Source organism: Cervus canadensis, chromosome 21, assembly GCF_019320065.1.
Source record: "Cervus canadensis isolate Bull #8, Minnesota chromosome 21, ASM1932006v1, whole genome shotgun sequence".
Lineage (NCBI taxonomy): Eukaryota > Metazoa > Chordata > Mammalia > Artiodactyla > Cervidae > Cervus > Cervus canadensis.
The window spans coordinates 11,975,374-11,995,546 of record NC_057406.1 but is presented as its reverse complement, the minus strand read 5'-3'; the positions used below and the strand labels follow the sequence as shown (position 1 = coordinate 11,995,546).

Below are 20,173 nucleotides of genomic sequence, written 5' to 3'. Positions count from 1 at the left end.
GGTCCGGCACCACCCGGCTCTCCGTCCACGCTCCGGTCGCGACACCGTATTTAAATAGGAACAGCAGCTCGTTTTCCATCCATAGCAGTCCCAAGAGCTCGCTCTCGCCTCAGCACAGCATGGTGGGAGCCTCTCCCCTCTTTCTGAGTCCTTCTCCTGTTTTCTCTTCCCTTCTTCCACAATTAATGCCTAAGTCATGCTTTTCCTAGCTAGCGCCCACTAAAGGATGAGGCTTAGCGACCCGCGGTGACGCTCCCATCCGCCTTCCAGAAGAGGCGGTTTGAAAAGGAACTACAGCTCCCGTGGGGCCTCAGGCTAAGCCACCGCAGGGCATCACGGGAGTCGTAGGCGCCTTCCTGCTCAGTCCCCTTCATTACTCAAGGTGTTAACTACAAGTCCCAGAGGGTCTCGGGACGAGACAGCCTGCGCGAGAGCCCGGAGAGCGGAGTGGGGGTGGGGCGCCCCGGGCGGCGGGGGGCGGGGCACGAGCGGGCTGTGTGGAGGCTTCAGATTCCCGGCGCCATTTAGCGCGGAGTTTCGCCGGCGGACGCGGCTCTTCTTCCGCGGCCTCTCTGCACTTATCTCCGTGACAGAAGGCGCCCGACCGGGTGACTGGCCTTACTTCTCCCGGCCCTCCTCGGCCCGGAGGAGCACCGGGCTCGGGCCCTCCCCTACCGGCTCTCCCTCCGTTAGCCCCCGGCCCCGGCCCGGAGAGGAAGGGGTCCGCCCGGCCCGGGGCGGGCGGTGAGGCCCGGGGCCGGGGGCCGCTCCTCCGTGTCGCGCTTCGGCCCCTCGCGTCGGGCAATGGGCGGCCTCTGAGGCCGTCCAGCAGGGCGGAGAGGAGGAGCGGCCTCCCGCCTGGCCGCGAGCCCCAGCGCGGCCTCGTCCGCCTCCGCGCCGAGCGGCCGCCGCTCGGGGGTCCAACCCGCCTCGGGCCGCGGCGGTGGAGAGCCGGCCGCCGCCTCCTTGACTCGGTGCGGGCCGCCGCGCCGCCCCCATGACCGCGCGCCCTCGGCGCTCCAGCCCGCCCGTCCGCCGCTTGCCGCACGATGGGTGCGGGCCGTGAGGCGCCAGCCCCCGTGCCTCCGCCCCGCCGCCGCCCCCGACAAGCGCGCCTCGAGAGCCGCAGCGGCCGCCGCAGCCGGGCCCGCGGGCCCGCCTCCCGCTCGGGCCGCCGAGTCAGTGCCGAGTGAGGGGCCGTCGCCCCGCCGCCCCGGGCCGGCCCCCTTCTTCCTCGAACTCGAGCCGCCCGCCTCGCTCCCGCTCCCACCATGTCTGGCGGCGCCGCCGACCAGCAGAGCAGCGCGCCGGGCTCGCTGTTCCTCTCGCCGCCGGCGCCTGCCCCCAAGAATGGCTCCAGCTCGGACTCCTCGGTGGGGGAGAAACTGGGCGCCGCGGCGGCCGACGCCGCAGCCGGACGGACGGAGGAGTACCGGCGTCGCCGCCATACCATGGACAAGGACAGCCGGGGGGCGGCCGCGACCACCACCACGGAGCACCGCTTCTTCCGCCGCAGCGTCATCTGCGACTCCAACGCTACGGCGCTGGAGCTGCCCGGCCTCCCTCTGCCGCTGCCCCAGCCCGGCGCGGCTGCAGTGGTCCCGCAGCGGAGCCCCCCGGAGCCCCCGCGTGAGGAGACCTTGACCCCCGCTGCCGCCGCCCAGGTGGCCCAGCAGCCGCCCGCCGCCGCCGCCGCCCCCGAAGAGCCGGTCGCCGCGGGCCCGGCCACCTCTTCGGCCCCGGGTAGCGCGGGCAGAGACCGCCAGGCTGTCCAGCCCGGCCCCGTGGGGAGCCGAGAGGAGCCTCCGTCGTCTAGAAGTGGCAGCGGCGGCGGCAGCGCCAAGGAGCCCCAGGAGGAACGGAGCCAGCAGCAGGATGACATCGAGGAGCTGGAGACCAAGGCCGTGGGCATGTCCAACGACGGCCGCTTTCTCAAGTTTGACATCGAGATTGGCAGGGGCTCCTTTAAGACGGTCTACAAGGGTCTGGACACCGAGACCACCGTGGAGGTCGCCTGGTGTGAGCTGCAGGTATACCCCCACCTTTCTCTTACAGTGCTGTGGGTCCCACATTTGGTTCGGCCACTTGGCCGAATTCTCCCTTTACGTGTCTTCCTCTTAACTGTTCCCTGCGAGTGGGGGGGGGGGGGGGGGGGGAGGCCAACTTTCGAAAGAGTCACCAGGATTTGGGGTGTTGGGACAGGTGAGGCGTTAGTATTTGTAGCCAGAGATTCGCTTCTAGGGAAGGAGTGGTGAAAGTCATCCGGATACCAGCGCACTGCCTCCTCGTCATTGTTTTAGCGTCTGGCAGGAAACGAAAAGAGCGGGGAAGTTTTTGAGTTCGGAAAGTACAGTCCTCCTGCCTTGTGTTCATCAGAGGTCTGCAGCGATGAGCTGCTGGTGTGTTCGATGCCTGTTTCCATTCCGGAGAACAGGCTGTCTTTTTAAATTAAGAACGACCTTGTTCACGAATGACCTTTTCGACGTATCTTAGTTGGTGGTCTCACCGGCATCTAATAAACTAAAAAAGGCTTCCTTCTCTGAATAGTTTTGAGACTAGAGAGTTACAGTTGGGTGTTTGATATCGTTCCTCCTAACGATGTTGAAGCAAGTTTTTGATAGCCGTGAGCTGACGTTGTTATTAAAACTAGTGTGTCTTTAGCCCACTCAGCTGTACTGTGGGTAATACAGGAGCTTATGTAAAATTGTATGTGTGCTTTGAGAGTTGTAATATCATTATCATTGTTTTAATCTTGTGAAAGATTTTTAAGCTAAACTTTCTCAAGGGTACAAAGGAGTGACAAAGGCTTCAATTTTAACCTCTAGGAGATTTTCATGGTGTAAATTAATGGTGTGTCATCCTGGTTGACAAGGATATAACGGGGTTTGGGCTACTTGTTGCTTGATCTGTAGCAGCTTGACTGAAGTTGTCCTCCCATAGGTTATTGGAAGAAGCGGAATTGAACTGAATGAAAAAACCGCTGATATTATATGTGAAAAATGCCAGTATCCATATTCTTCTGGCAAAGGAAATGAACCAAGCTGAAATAGGATATGAAAATACCTGAGTGATCTAGGAATTTATCTATTATCCGTGAACCAATATGTTAACATTTAACCTTTTGAATGTCACCTTCCAAATGACCAAGGTCATATCAAGTGTGAAGGAAAATTAACATGTGGAAGGAAGTAAACTTAAAAAACTGATAAGTTTTTTAGGAATATAATTTCTTAAGTTTTATAGTTAGTGATACAGAACTTCTAAAGGCATTGTGAAATAAAAACTACTCAATTTTGTAGTGTTTTAGAGTTGGGAAGGTGGTAGACTTTTTTTTAATTGTCAAATTATAACTTTATTCCTTGGTCATTCTTACTTAGAAATTTAGGTCTGATTTGTTTTGGTTTACAGGCAGAGTTTTAGTTACAAGCAAACAAACACCTGTTACTTTTTTAATACCTAAGGTGCTTATTGCTACTGATCCTGGATTGTATTTTTTATAGTTTCATATTTGAATAGGTGCTTTTTAATAATTTTTTCCCCTCAATTAGTTACCTTACTCTCAAGACTAGACCCAAGTAAGTGTTGAGCACTTTATGGATTAATTTTGTTAGTTTCAATTTTTAACTTTTAAGACTTCTCAGAATGTGTATTTTTTTTTGTCACCTGGAATCTTCAGATAGTTTATTATCTTGAAACTAATGATACAGTAGGGGAAAAAACCTCAATTTGTCTAATGTCACAATAATTTTGTCTGAGCTTCTCATTTTTTTCCTGGAACTCATGAATTTATGATTTTTGTTCTCTAGGCATGGTCATGGTTAAACAAAAGAATATCTTCTATGTGTACCATTGCCATATTATTTTTATGCTAGTTTGGAATTTGACTGGAGAACCGAATGAAAATGCATTGAGTGGTACCCTGCTTTGGAACCTTCCTTATATGATCCTACTTCTACAGTTTTTCATTTTTGTTTTTGAAATGTGATTATCTTAGTCCCAAGATCTTTTATAGCAGTAGTTGGACAGTATTTATGATGTTTTGGCCAAAACACTTGCCTAACAACCTACTCAGTAGGTTAGTGTTTGAGTTATTGTCTTTGGATCTAAATTAAAGGACAAGCCAAAGGATTACTAAATCATTGGGGGAAAAAACACTTTTTCCACTAAAGGTATACTTACTACAAATTTTTCTGTAGGAAGATTGGAGGAATATTGTGTTAAGTTGTTGACTTAAAAATATCATGTATTTATAAAACTGGAAGAAATCTTAGGCTATTCTGCCCAGCTTCTTATTTGATAAATGAAGAACCTGAGGTTATAGAGTTACTTGTAAATGACTTGCTTCGGTTGATAAGGAATAAAATTAACTGGTTAGGATCTAATAATTTGAGAAATGTTGAAGTATTTGTAGTCTAGTAGATGGTTAATTAGTAAATCTCAAATCAAGCAGTCCTGTTTTGATGTGGAAGTTACTGTCAGATTTTTGGAGAAATCTGATCCTGTAACCCTGGCAGATTCCAGACTTATGATATGGGTAGTGATTTTATCACTTCAAATGGAGAAATAAATAGGCTTTTGGGGATGAAGGATGGGTGAGTGTGGTATGCAAGTCAAATTTGTTTCCATCAAGCCTATTTTTAGAGTCACAATAGCCATAGTTATCTGTTAAAACAAATACTGACTCTTAATATGTGGGTAGTACTTTGATACTACAGGATCTTAAGTGATAACAGAGATTTATTAAGATGCATATTTCCTTACCTGGTTTTACTAGGCAGGTGATGTGCCTTAATATTACTTCTCTTTTGGCTTGATCAGAAAATGTTGTTACTGCTGGACTTTACAGAATTTACATTGCCTATTTTAGGGAGGGTTTGTTTTTTGTTTTAAAGAAACATAGTATAGTTGCTTTAATAAAACATAATTACACACTGCGATTCAAGAATGATTCATTTACTTTAAGCACTTTTCTGCCCATGCTGCTTCTAAATACAGAGTTCATTGGATATATTGATAAGATCGTTTCCAGATCTGCATGAAAGAAGTCAAATCATAAATTTTGATTAAACTCCAAAATACTTAGTGTGTACTTTTTTCTGGCTTTTAGCAAGTTAAGGCTCATGTCTCATCATGAGTATATGATATCAGTGCTTTATGACAAGTTTTTCAATGGTGTAGAAAATTGTTGTGGTTCTGTGATTAAGAAACCATAACTTATTCTTTGTTCTTAATTCATTGAATACTGTTCTTCCTGTTTTGAATAGTGAGGATTTTTCTTACCTTAACTTTTTAAATTTGTTCCACATTCCTTGGTTTTTAGGAATCTGTACTAACTTTTAGTCTCAGAAACTAAATTTCAGAGAATAGTCTTCGGAGTCTTTTTGTTTTTTAATTCTCAGAGCCACTGGTCTGTTGGAGTATGAGCAAAATTCAGGTAGCTCAAGGGTAGCTGCTGTGCAAATTAAAGAATGATTGGTGACTTGTTTGAAGGAATCCTTTGTCCCTTCTCAACAGGCAGAATAAGAATTAAAGACAGGATAATTTTGACTAGGTAAGAGTTAATTTAAAATACATGTATATTTATTGTTTTAAGAGTAACCTTTGTACAGGAGAAAGTTATATTTAGTTTTTTTTTTTTAATATAGTTCTTTGTCTTAGGGGCCTAAATGTTTTCCATTTTTCTTTTTTACCTTTTTTCAGACCCTTAGTATCACAATTGCTTGTAGTGTAAGAACATGGAAAGAGAGATTGTTTTTGTGTAAAACAAATTGGGAATCTATTGTTGCCTGGTGACTGAGTTCATTTCTTGACATTCAGATTCTAGTGCAAGATCCTGGTTGTTTAAAGTCATCTTGGTTAATCCCTGTGGAAACATTCAACTAAAACTGGGCTCTCATTTTCAGAAATCACCCTAAGTGTGTTGTTTGTGTTTCCTGACAAGTTAGTGTTTTAGATAAAGCTGTAAAAGCTGCAAGAATGGTTATGTTCAAAGTATAATTTCTGAAAATGTTCATATACTGTGAAAAATTCACAATAATTGGTTAGTGGGTTTTGCTATGCCAGTTCTTTATATTTACTTATTGTTCACATTTTGCATTTTGTTTGGTCCCGTATTAAAAATCAAGTGTGCAGGATTAGGTGAGACTTAGCATGACCTGCACTTGGATTTGGAAAAGGCACTCTTTTTCTGCAGTGTAACACAGTGATTAAGAACTAAGGAAAGCATGACTTTCCATTCAAATCCTGGCTCAGCTAATGATTGTGTATGTAACCTTGGATAAACTTCTGTGTTAGTTCCTTACCTGTAAAGTGAAATGTAATGAGTGCCTATTTTACAGAGTTGTTGTGATGATTAAATGAATTAGTATATATAAAAAACCTTTAGGACCGAGCATGGCACATACATATTAACTGTGATGATGCAGCATCTTTTTTTAGGCTGCCTTTTTGAGGGTACTGATGAAAATTTCGATTTGTTTACATTTATACCTGAAAAATATAGCAAAACTCCTTTCTTACAGGAGAAATGTTGGAATTGAATGTGGCGTCATCAGTGTTTTCACATCCTTTAGCTTTACCTGTCCTCTGCCTAACTTCCTCTTGCTAATTTCATAACTTGTTGCTCCCAAATGGCAGTCTTTCTGAATGACTAGTTTCCAGAATTTGCTGAGATCTTTGCTCTTGGGATCATTCTTACAGTTTTCTTCACATTGATTAAAAATCATTTACATTCTTTGTCTACTCCATTAGTCTTTGAGCTAGACATAAGTAGATGCTCCATATACTTTGGTAAGTACTAAATTTTTTCTGTTATTAAGTTAGAAATAGTTGTAGATCTCAGGAGTTTTTCATCCATATTCCTTGCCTTTCATTGGTCCACAGCAGATTCTCTAATCTTGTATCTTGAGATTTCACTCTGATATAATACAACACATATAGCAGAAACCAGCTCTGAGGCAGAAAACTTGGGTTCTGTGTTACCCAATTATCTGATCCTGAGTAAGGAATTTAACTCTGTAAGAGTGATTTATTAGCAACATGTCTTACTGACTTCACAGGATTGCTGAGGAGCAACTGAAATACTATGTGAAGGTACTTTGAAAAATGTAAAGTATGATACTTCAAAGAAAAATCCATTTCGAAGGCTATTATCATTTGTTACAGATGAATTATTTTAAACTTCGTAGTTAGTTGGGTTTTAGGAGCATTTTGTTCAGTTTAAGGGTTTCATTAAATCTTAAGACAGCTTTTAGACTGAAGAGCAACTTTTGGACTGAGAAGAAATTGCCAGAAGCTTTTCTTAAGAGTGTTTTTGCTTGGAAGAGGATTATGCCTTTGACAACTGGCAGGCTTAATTTTGTGTGTGGCTCTAAAAAGATTAGTTATTGATATGTTCTACAGGAGAGAAGAAACTTTAGTATTTGCTTGGTTTTGTGGTTGACTTGATTGTAGAAAATCTCTACCTTAATTTGTATTAATTTAGCTTTTCAGGTGGGCTTTCATAAAGAATTTAGTTTTTGATGTTCTGAGTTGAGTCTTGGCATTGTAAGATTGACATATTAAATGTGCTGTGCTAAATTAATGTGCTTAATGATTTTTAGAAAAGAATCATCAGATAAGCTTTGTCATCACAAACAAATACAGTTTTCCTTGAAATTTAAGAAGTATTAAGAAACTAAGATTTTAAGAATAATTTAAGAAAATATTTGGAAATCTGCTTGGTATAATCGTATTCAGATTAGTTTAAAAAATCCACTGTTTTTGTAGATGCCTTTTGTGCAGCTAGGTTGCAGTTTCTCAGACACAGATGATCTGTGTTTTGGTCATTATGTACCTGGTGAATGGTGTTGAGTTAATCGAGCACTAATATATAAGCCAAACAGTGATAAGTGAAATGAAGTAGTGAAGCACATCATTACTGTTGTGCATTGTCTCTATTAGTTGATAGAAGTAAACATGTTGTTTGAGGTAATGATAGGATTCTCTTCATGGCTAATGGTTTTGAGCCAGACAACATGATGTGCACTCACCCTCCATATCTGCAGGTTCTGCATTCACAGATTCAACTAATTGTAGATGGAAAATATACTGGAAAAGAGAAATACCAAAAAGTTCCAAAAAGCAAAAGTTGAATTTTCTGCACTTGTAGCAACTGTGTGTATTATATCGTGTTTACAACTCTTTATGTAGTGTTCGCATTGTGTTAGGTATTACAAGTGATCTAGAGATGATTTAAAGTATATGGAATATGTGTATAGATTAAATGCAAGTAATGCACCATTCTATAGACGGGACTTGTGCATCTGTGGATTTTGTTATCCATGGGGTGGAGGCTGGGGAGTGTCCCTGGAACCAGCCCCCTGAGGACCTCGAGGGGTGACTGTATTCATCTCTGTGGATTTTCTCTCTGCTTGGACTGGGTTACGGTCTAAGCATCCTGGGTTATGGTAGACTTGGGAAATGCAACATAACATCTCTTTAACATGCTAAAGAGTTCCTAGACATTATCGTATTTACATACTCTTTGAACTTTCCACACACCCTTCCCACACAAATACTCAGTTGTAGGCAGTGGAGAGAATTTGAAGCAGAGAAGTAGATTTGCATAAAATTAATTGTGGAGAATTATTTAAGGAGTACGAATATGTAGGGTTTAGTTTTATGTATGAATGTGAGATTTCTAGGGCCTGAACTAAGACAATAGAAGAGGAGTGGAATTTTTAAATATTTAGTAGAGAAAATGAGGGCAGGGTTTATTGATGAAGTGGAATTTGGAGGAAAAATGAAGCGCAGGTGAGAGGGTGGTAATAGAAAATGGTACTGTCAACTGAGGGAGGGAATAGGAAAGAATGGAGGGTTGGCCTTTGAGGGGAAGGGGTGTGGAGATGTATTCAGTTGACATGATGAGTGTGAGGTGCTTGTGATACCTCCAGGAGGAAGTTCAACCAGGCCACTGGATACATTCCTGAAGCTCAAAAGAATGGATCTGAGGTAGAAATAGAGGCTGTCTGTATTAGTCATAGCTGAAATAATGGAAGTAAATGCAGTTATCTAAGGAAAGGATATATATGAAGAGAAACAGAGGAAAAGACAGGGAAGAATGGGCCTACGACAAAATAGGAATAATTAAAGGGTGGGTAAAGGAAAAAGGAGCCCAGGGAGACTAAACAAAACAGCAGGAGAACAGAACAGAAAGAATAAAATTTCCAGGAAGGAATATAGCAGAGAAGTCCAATTAGCATAGTAGTAGTTGTGGAGAGTGGATGTTAGGAAATGTAGGGAAAAACTGTGGAGATAAATTTAGGCTGTTGAAATTGTTTATTGTTTTTGGCTATTAAGTCATTCACAATATTCTGGATGGTACCTAAATGAGAGGGGAGGTTGCATAAGGGGGGGCGCACATAAGTATCTCTAAGTCTCTGGTAATGTCCAATAAAGTTCTTTATCCATAAAGCCTTATGTGGCTATTTAAATTTCAGTTTGGTCGCTCAGTTGTGTTGGACTCTTTGTGACCCCATGAACCGCAGCAAGCCAGGCCTCCCTGTCCATCACCAACTCCCGGGGTTTACCCAAACTCATATCCATTGAGTCGGTGATGCCATCCAACCATCTCATCCCCCTCTGTCGTCCTCTTCTCCTCCTGCCCTCAATCTTTCCCAGCATCAGGGTCTTTTCAAATGAGTCAGCTCTTTGCATCAGGTGGCCAAAGTATTGGAGTTTCAGCTTCAACATTAAATTTAAACTAGTTAAAATGAAACAAAAACTTTAAACTTAATCCTTCAGTTTTACTGGCCATATTTCAAGTGATCAAAGCCATATGTGGCTGCCATATTGGATGGCACATATAGAACATTTCTATCATGGCAGAAAAAATTGTGGGTTAAGTTGTGCTTTAAAAAGCAAAATAGCTTTATTGAGATAAAATTCACAGCACAAAGAATATACAGTGTGATGCTTTTATAACTGAAGTTATACATTTTAAAAAGCTGTATTCTATTAATAAAACAGTATTTCCTTTTTTGGAAAAGATACACAAAGGATATTACCACAAATTCACATACACATGCAGAATTAACAATAACTAATGTTATGTCACATTCGCTCTAGATATTTGGTGATCTTACAGTTTCAGAAGATTGCAGTGAGTTTAAAGAGTGGCTGAGGAAGACAGGCATGGCCGCCCACTGCAGTATTGTTGCCTGGGAAAATCCCATGAACAGAGGAGCCTGGTGGGGCATGGTCCATGGGGTCGCAAAGAGCTGGACATGAATGAAGTGACTGAGCACGCAGGCGCGAGGGAGGTTAAGAAGTAGAGACGAGAAGAGTAGGCTATTTCTTTAGACAAGTTTGAACAAACATGGAGCAAGAAAGATTGGGTAAGTAGAAGGCATGATCGTGGAGAACACAATAGATGAGCAGGGAAAGCTCTTTAAAAGTTAAAGCATTGAAATATAATATTTTGTCTGCTTTCTCTGCCTTAGAACAGATGAGAGTCTGTTCTAAGCCAGTTACTGTTTTAGTTTTGGTTATTCTTTATGGATAAATTCAATGCAAAATAGTTTTCATACTTCATATGCAACTTACTGTAATACTCAATTGTTGGGTGTGATGTGCTGATTCTTAAAACAGCTCATTTCTCTCTATAGTTAGTCGCTGGCATTAATGCTGCATTTGCGTGTTAATCTGGTGATACAGACTTTATTAGTGGGGCATCTCTGAAATGACCGTCTTTGTGTGTCATTTGAGGAAGCAGATTTGACATGAAACTGTTACAAGAAAGATATCTTAATTATTGTACTATTTCTAGAATATGGTTGAAATGGACATATCTACAACAAAAAGCCTAAATAACTGTGTGAACTTCTTTAAACCCTTGTCTTTTTAAAGATTGTTCCTTGCTAATTAATCTGGAAAAGTATTAATAATTACTAATACTTAGCTATTAGGACTTTTTTGGTGATAAGCATAGTCATATGCCCATAGCATATTATTTGTAATTCTCAGAGGAACAGTACAAGGCAGATTTTTAAACATTTTATATTTGAGGAAACAAACACAGGCTTAATAACATGTTTAAGATCATATGGCATCTGAGTCCTTGTTTTTTCCACTGCAAAATACTTCAGTTAAACTAGGAAGAAGTTTGAGTTATAGTGGAATTGAATTTTTTTGTTCTGTTTAGCGATTACAATTTGTTATTGAGCAACTTACACCTTTTATACTTTGAGTTCATGAAGTAAATCTCCATTTCAATAGCCTTTTAACCAGTTTACATATGTAGATGCTATAAGGAGGGAGGTGGTGTGTTTATTAACTTCTTGGTGTGTTCTAAGTTTTTTAGATATTATTTACATTGGTTATGATATAGAACGTTCTGTTTATCTTTGATTACTTTTGTTTATTTTTAATTTTTTGGCGACTCCCTGCGATATGCTGGATCCTAGTTTTCTAACCTCGTATCAAAACCACAGCCTCTGCAGTGAAAGTGTGGAGTCTTAACCACTGTATCACCAGAGAAGTCCCTTGAACGTCTGTTTTAGACTTAAATCTTTGAGAAGGGATGTTATTTTTAGTGGCCTCTGTGTATCAAATTTCCACCTAATATAGACAAATTGAGTGGTTATAGTGTTGGTGTGTGCTCAGTTATGCAGTCATGTCCAACTCTTAGGCAGGAATACTGGAGTGGATTGCCATTTCCTTCCCTAGGGGATCTTCTGGACCCAGGGATTGAACCCAAATCTCTTGCTTGTTAGGTGGGTTCTTTACCACTGAGCCACCTGGGAAACCCCTATAGTGTTGGTAAGATCTGTCTGTCTGTTGAAAGCCATGAGTTCACATTCATATCTCCAGTTCTAGACTTCTTTCTAGCTTTACCCTTTTCCATCTATATATACACCCTACTTCTGAGAGTGACAGACTTACTTCTTATTATCCTAAATGTCTGGATGAATTGGCATAATCTAGAAATACATATGTGGTCTTTATTCCTGATTCCTGACAGAGCTCCTAAAAGCCTTGAAAGTTCCAGAGGGATGGGAGTATCTTGTTCTAATGAGGTGACTCTTGACTGACTGGCTCAGAGATAGCTTTAGGGTAGGTACTAGTCACCAGGAAGACCATGCCATGATTAGAGGGTTGGAGCTTTCAGCCCTTCTTCCACCCCCAACTTCTGGGAGTGGAGGAGGAGAGGAGCTGGAGACTGAGCTACTCACCAATGGCCAATGATTTATTCAACCATGCCTAAGTAGTAAAACCTCCACAAAACCCCCTGATTTACAGAGTTTAGAGAGCTTCTGGGTTCATGACCACTTCAGGTGCCAGGAGGGTGGCACACTAGAGGGAGAGCATGGAAGCAGTGTGACCCTTCTCAGAGGCTACACCTTGCCCTGTGGATCTCTTCTGTTTGGCTGTTCCTGAGTTCTCTGAGCCACTCTGGCAAGTTCTCAAACCTGAGGAGGGGGTTATAGAAACCCTGCATTTATTGGTTGGTCAGAAGTGTAGGTGGCAACCTGGGGACTTGCAGCTAGTGTCTGAAGTGAAGGCGGTGTTGTGGGACTGAGCATCTGCACGGGTCCCTGCTGACTCCAGGTGGTTAGTGTCAGAAATGAATTGAATCAGTAGGACACCCAGTTGGTGACCAAAGAGCTGAAACATTTGGTGGTGGTGTGAAAAACACCATACAGTTGGTGTCAGGGAGTTGAGAATAGAACAGTTCAGAATAGCCAGTCTCTTAGCTCCTCTGGGCAGAGGTCCCTCAGGCACCCTTCTCACTCCAGCAAGGCTCTTTGAAAATTAATTCACTTTCTGTCCTTTTATATTATATCTGCTGCTGCTTTTGGGGATATGGTACTGCCTTTTTTTTTTAAGCCTGCAGTAAAACAGGTGACATAAATTGCTATGAATTTGCTTTGTAATTGTAGGAGAATATTGCAGTAATCCAGGAGAGTTTTTCCCTCACCCACATTCATAATCATTTCCTATAAATACAGATAACATCTATATTTAATTTCTACCAGGAATTAATTACATTAATTATTAATTCCTATTAGGTTGGTGCAAAAGTCATTGCAGTTTCAAACATGAATTTTAAATCATTATAACTGGGCTCAAACACATCTTTATTAATCTAAATAGGAACCATTACAATCAGCACGTTTTTGCCAGTAAGAAGTAAGTTTATTCCTGTAGCATAAAAACAGAGCAAGACCAGGAGCTGACTGTGGCTCAGATCATGAACTCCTTATTGCCAAATTCAGACTTAAATTGAAGAAAGTGGGAAAACCCACTAGACCATTCAGGTATGACCTAAATCAAATCCCTTATGATTATACAGTGGAAGTGAGAAATAGATTTAAGGGACTAGATGTGATAGAGTGCCTGATGAATATGGACAGAGGTTTGTGACATTGTACAGGAGACAGGGTTCAAGACCATCCCCAAGAAAAAGAAATGCAAAAAAGCAAAATGACTGTCTGAGGAGGCCATACAAATAGCTGTGAAAAGAAGGGAAGGGAAAAGCAAAGGAGAAAAGGAAAAATATACCCATTTGAATGCAGAGTTCCAAAGAATAGCAAGGAGAGATAAGAAAACCTTCCTCAGCGATCAATGCAAAGAAATAGAAGAAAACAGTAGAAGGGGAAAGACTAGAGATTTCTTCAAGAAAATTAGAGATACCAAGGGAACATTTCATGCAAAGATGGGCTCAATAAAGGACAGAAATGGGCTGGACCTAACAGAAGCAGAAGATATTAAGAAAACATGGCAAGAATACACAGAAGAACTGTACAAAAAAGATCTTCACGACCCAGATAATCAGGATGGTGTGATCACTCACCTAGAGCCAGACATCCTGGAATGTGAAGTCAAGTGGGCCTTAGGAAGCATCACCACAAAAAAAGCTAGTGGATGTGATGGAATTCCAGTTGAGCTATTTCAGATCCTAAAAGATGATGCTGAGAAAGTGCTGTACTCAGTATGCCACCAAATTTGGAAAACTCAGCAGTGGCCACAGGACTGGAAAAGGTCAGTTTCCATTCCACTCCCAAAGAAAGGCAATGCCAAAGAATGTTCAAACTACTGCACAATTGCACTCATCTCACACGCTAGTAAAGTAATGCTCAAAATTCTCCAAGCCAGGCTTCAGCAATTCATGAACCGTGAACTTCCAGATGTTCAAGCTGGTTTTAGAAAAGGCAGAGGAACTAGAGATCAAATTGCCAACATCTGCTGGATCATCAAAAAAGCAAGAAAGTTCCAGAAAAATATCTTTCTGCTTTATTGACTATGCCAAAGCCTTTGACCGTGTGAATCACCACAAACTGTGGAACATTCTGAAAGAGATGGGCATACCAGACCACCTGACATGCCTCTTGAGAAACCTGTATGCAGGTCCGGAAACAACAGCAAGAACTGGACATGGAACAACAGACTGGTTCCAAATAGGAGAAGGAATACATCAAGGCTGTATATTGTCACCCTGCTTATTTAACTTATATGCAGAGTACATCATGAGAAACGCTGGGCTGGAGGAAGCACAAGCTGGAGTCAAGATTGCCAGGAGAAATATCAGTAACCTCAGATATGCAGATGACACCACTCTTAGGGCAGAAAGTGAAGAAGAACTAAAGAGCCTCTTGATTAAAGTGAAAGAGGAGAGTGAAAAGGTTGGCTTAATTTTAATGCTCAGCATTCAGAAAACTAAGATCATGGCATCTGGTCCCGTCACTTCATGGCAGATAGATGGGGAAACAGTGGCAGACTATATTTTTTTGGGCTCCAAAATCACTGCAGATGGTGGCTGCTGCCATGAAATTAAAAGATGCATACTCCTTGGAAGGAAAGTTATGACCAAACTAGACAGCATATTAAAAAGCAGAGACATTACTTTGCCAACAAGGGTCTGTCTAGTCAAAGGTGTGGTTTTTCCAGTAGTCATGTATGGATCTGAGAGTTGGACTATAAAGAAAGCTGAGCACTGAAGAATTGATGCTTTTGAACTGTGATGTTGGAGAAGACTCTTGAGAGTCCCTTGGACTGCAAGGAGATCCAGCCAGTTCATCCTAAAGGAGATCAGTCCTGGGTGTTCATTGGAAGGACTGATGTTGAAGCTGAAACTCCCAATACTTTGGCCACCTGATGTGAAGAGCTGACTCATTGGAAAAGACCCTGATGCTGGGAAAGATTGAGGGCAGGAGGAGAACAGGACGACAGAGGATGAGATGGTTGGATGGCATCACCGACTCAATGGACATGAGTTTGGGTAAACACCGGGAGCTGGTTATGGACAGGGACGCCTGGCGTGCTGCAGTTCATGGGGTCACAAAGAGTCGGACACAACTGAGCGACTGAACTGAACTGTAGCGTAAAAGTCCATGCTTCAGGATTCAGCTAATTCAGGAAAGCATTTTTTGCCTCCTGCTGGTTGTGGAAGCATTTTCATGGAAGAAAGTTGTTGAGATTCTTGAAGAAGTGGTAGTTGATTGGCAAGAGGTCAGGTTAATATGGCAGATGTAGCCGAGGTCATTCAACTTTTGAAGTGTTGGGTGTGCCATGTGTGGTTGGTGGTGTTGTGGAGAAGAATTGGGCCTTTTCTGTTGACCAGTGTTGGCTGCAGGTGTTGCAGTTTTCAGTGCATCTTATTAAATTTCCTGAGCATATGTCTCAGATGTTATGGTTTCACCAGGATTCAGAGAGCTATAGTGGATCAGTTGGGCAGCAGACCACCAAACAGTGACCACGACCTGTTTTTGGTGCACGTTTGGCTTTGGGAAGTGCTTTGGAGCTGCTTCTTGGTCCAGCCACTGAGCTGGTCATCATCAATTGTTGTATACAATCCACTTTTTGTCGCACGTCACTATCCAATAGAGAAATGGTTCATTGTGTAGATTAAGAGAAGATGACACTTCAGAATGCTGACTTTTTCAATTTCCGGTCAGCTCACGAGACACCCACTTATCAAGCTTTTTCATGTTTCCAATTTGCTTCAAATGCCAAATGACCATAGAATGGTTGAGTTCTTGGGCAACTTCTCTTGTAGTTTTAAGAGGATCAGCTTCAATGACAGCTCTTAATTGTTCATTGTTAACTTCCCATAGCCAGCCACTGTGCTTCTCATCTTCAAGGCTCTTGTGTTCTTTGCAAAACTTCTTGAACCACCACTGTACTGCACCTTTCTTAGCAGTTCCTGGGTCAGATGTGTTCTTGATGTTGTGAGTTGTCTCTGCTGCTTTATGACCTATTTTGAACTTGAGTAAGAAAATTGCTCGAAATCACTTTTTGTTTAACATCATTTCCATAGTCTAAAATAAACAGCAAGTAAAAAAGTCTTTAGCAAAAAAAACAAAACGAGAGATGTGTATTAATGTATAACATAACCACATTTATTTAAGAATGTATTCCAGTATCAAATGGCTAATTTCAACAATGCAGAAAATGGCAATTACATTTGTATCGACCTAATAATTAGTGGGTTTTTTTTCAGTCTTTTTCTGATGAAAATTTAGCATCCGAATTAATATATTCTGAGTATTAAAAAGAGCTTCCCTGGTGGCTGTGTATTAAAATAAAGACTCATTGGATTTTGAAGACTTTGTATTTTTTTTTAAAGTTAAAAGATTCCAATTTAAAAAATTGATTACATGTTAAAATGATAATGTTTGGGTATATTGAGGAAATAAATATTAATTTTTTTTCTTTTTAAAATATGGCTACCTGAAAATTTAAAATTGAAAAATTGCAGCATAGTTCACGTTATATTTCTGTTGGCTACCACTGACCTAGACTGTTCTGTTAAAATGTTGTAAGAGAGCTGATGCTGCAGTAAATTAAGTTTACTACTTCCTTTTAAAAAAATATCTTAGCACCTTCCTTTTTGTGGTTTCTTTCATTAGCACCCTTTGCAAAGCATAATTCTTTTGCTGTTGCTGAACACAGAAATTTGGGTTTTTAAATGTCTTTTCTTTTTGGCTTGTGGTGCTTTTAATACCTGATTATTATGAAAATTGGCATCCAGTTCATTAAAATTTTATCTTTTGTTATTTACCAACATGTCTATATCAGAAATATTTCTTGTGATCTTACTCTTTGAATACTTTATTTAGTTGTTGCCAGGAGAATGTTAGAAGTCAGTCTTTCAGCAAATATCTTGAAATATTTTCTGTAAATATTTTATTTCAAATAAAGTGCATGTCTGGATGTATATTGAATGTGTAAACTTGCTGCTTTATTTATATTCTTTCATCATTAATAGCCACTGTGGTTTCTTAAAGTTGTTGGCTAATTTGGTGTCCATATTCCTAGTTTAATGATATTGATAAATAGGTTACATTGATGTATTGGTATCTTTTGCTTATAAAAAGAGACATTATTTATAGTTCAACTTATTTGCATTAAGTTTCTCCAAAATAGTTAATGTTTTGACTAACTGTTCCTGTACAGTAAAGAAGGTTGAAAAGATTAGTGAAGATGTAGCTACCTGCTTTAATGAAGTTGTAAAATATTTGAGATACCAAGACAAAGCTTTTCAAACTCTGTATGGTAGTTTAATGACCATGGAAAACAGTTTTTCTTTTTGTATAAGGACATTTTGGTAGTCACTTTTTAGAGCTACCCGTTAATTTGATTTTGACTCAGTTATCTGAATTATAAGCTTCATTTATTTCCACCATAGATTTTACAACCTTCCTTAAGGCACAGACAAAAAAAGGTTTATAAGAAAATTTTATAAAAGTAATGCATTCTCATAAAAATTAGTAAATTAGAGGGCAAAGAGAAAATATAAATTACCTGGAATGTGTCACTTCCTCTACAGATAAGCATTGTTAGGATTTGTAACAGTCTAATTTTTATGTGTTTGATTTTTGTTTTTATAGTGGTGATCATATTGTATGGTCCTACAGTTTGCTGGTTTCATTGCATAGCAGAAACGTTTTCCTTAAACATTTGAGGTCTTTAGATCAAAACCAACAAATTCTGTTCATAGTTACAATTGGCATGTGTGTTAATGTCGCTGTTAATATACTGTTAAGGTCACACAATTTTCATGATTTATATAGAAAAGAGCATTTCTTATGTTAAAAATTTGAAATTTTAGATTAAAAAGTACTAAATATTTAGATAAAAATATTATTTGTGCACTGTTAAAATTGTTTTTGATACTTTTTAACCACTACATGCAGTTATGACATCAGTTTCGGAACTCATATTTTAATAATAAGTTAGTATGTAAAACACTTGAATTCCTACTTGAGTATGTATTAATAATTCTCCTTAATTTTCAATAAGAGAAAATCAGAATGTTTGTCTCACAAATACCTACATTAAGTGGCGGCTAAATCTTGGAAACCGATCACTGATGCATTTGATCACTCTCAACAGAAGTTTAAAAGTCATGGTTGATACATTGCAAAGCTGATTAGTTTTTCACCTTTAGCCTTTGTCAAGAGATTAGCAGAGTTCATTCACTGCCTCTTATGATTTTGGGAATGGTCAGAGTATTATTTTAAATCAGTCATTTGCTTCTAGAACAGTTACTGTGGTTGAGAAGTTTGTAAAAGTTGAGTATTAGGGGCTTTAATAACAGTACATTGAAAGTTTTTTGAGGAAGTTTAGTTTTGTACATTGACTAAATTGCAGGGGAAAAAGCCTTAGTGTGCTTTTTTTTTTTCTTCCTATCCACTTCAGATAACTTAAATCTGCTTCCTTTATTTAAATTTTTAGCTAAGTCTACTCCCAAGCTACTGTAGAGCTCTACAGAGAAGTTTTAAAAGTACAGGAAATTCTTAATGCCTTTAAAGTGCACTGCTTCCTAATTGTTTTTTCCATTATACAAGTTGTGTATGCTCAAAGACATCTTAGAGGACAGGGAAAAATTGGAACTAAATCCTGCTGAAATTCTATCACTAAAAAAGTAATGCTGATGTATCATTTTGGAATACTTTCCTTTTGTTTCTCTCTGCCCAAGGTGGGTTTTATATTTATTCAACAAATATTTACTGATAAACTCTTTGTGCCAGGTACTTAGTTGGCAAATAGAGGAAAAACCCTGCCCTCGTGGAACTTATGTTCTGCTGGGATCATAGGGGTGTGTGTGGGATCATGGAGGGGGAGGGTGTGTGTGCGCGCGCGCATCCTATTCACTGGTATAATTGCTTTTTACTGCTGCATATGCTTTTGTGATGTCAGTTTCAGAACTGACATTTTGATCTTAAGTTAGTATGTACAACACTTGAATGACATGCTCCTTTATGTTAAGCCTGGAAGGTTCTTTTGAAGGCCAAGTTATAGGGACTGTTGGGTAATAGGATCTTCTCTAGAATTTTCTGAAGCAAAGTTACCATCGTTTTCTCTCCCCTTACCAGCTCACCTCCCAGTCAGTGTAAGGGTACCGATAATGGTCTGGTGAATCCTCCTGTCCCCTTCTTTCCCTCCCGTCTCTACCTCCTCAAACTCCTCAGTGCTTTCACCACCCCTGCTTCTGGTGTCTCTCTTTGGGCTGTGCTTTCTCAAACAGAACCCAGTTGAAGGGATTGCCTTCTAATTGCTGGTTCTAAAATAACACAAAAGACCTGGAGGCTAGGGACTTCAAAGGCTGGGAATTGAGGCAAAGAATTTACCTATTGCTTTGTGAACAAAACATGAATTAATACCTCAGATTTCACTGTTCAGAACTATTTTCTTAGTATTAAATTCAGAAATGGAATTACTGGTTCTGAGAGTATGAACATTTATGTACTTTCTACACATAGTGAGATTATTTTCCAAAAGAGATTTGGTGACCTCAGTGAGACTTCACTGCCCTTATTATCATGAAACTGTCATTGCTTTATATTTTATGTCTCCAGAACTTTATTCTGTTTTCTTCATTACTTTTTAATTGTAGCAAGTCTTCCCTCTGAAGTTAGGTAACTATTTCTAATTTCTTATTTTTCTATTCTTAGTATTAAAATTTATTGTGTTGTTGTGGGCATATTTATGCTATAGTATTGATTCAAATTTTAATTTATACACAGATTTTTGATGAATGTATAGCTTCTTGTCAGTGTTTAAAATTTTACTTTTGCAATCACATTAGTGGTTATTTCCTCATTTCTGTTTTCTTTCAAATAGTTTTAGAGAGTAAATTAAGACATTACTTAATGTGATGAGTTAAATGGCATGTCAGGTAATACTGTTT

General features: G+C 40.4%; 1 protein-coding gene across 25 annotated transcripts in view; it reads left to right on the top strand.

The window, feature by feature from the left end:
* The first annotated feature begins 1,137 nt into the window (after positions 1 to 1,137).
* WNK1 (WNK lysine deficient protein kinase 1) overlaps positions 1,138 to 20,173 on the top strand; it is a 128,663-nt gene continuing 109,627 nt past the window's right edge. For 7 of the 25 annotated variants that reach the window (XM_043441378.1, XM_043441385.1, XM_043441383.1 and 4 more), the window contains exon 1: positions 1,140 to 2,030. In XM_043441378.1, the coding sequence (XP_043297313.1) occupies positions 1,272 to 2,030 (759 nt within the window). In that variant the 5' untranslated portion in view covers positions 1,140 to 1,271. Of the gene's footprint in view, positions 2,031 to 20,173 lie in introns of all 25 variants that reach the window. The other 18 variants (XM_043441389.1, XM_043441388.1, XM_043441387.1 and 15 more) reach the window with 6 other exon arrangements.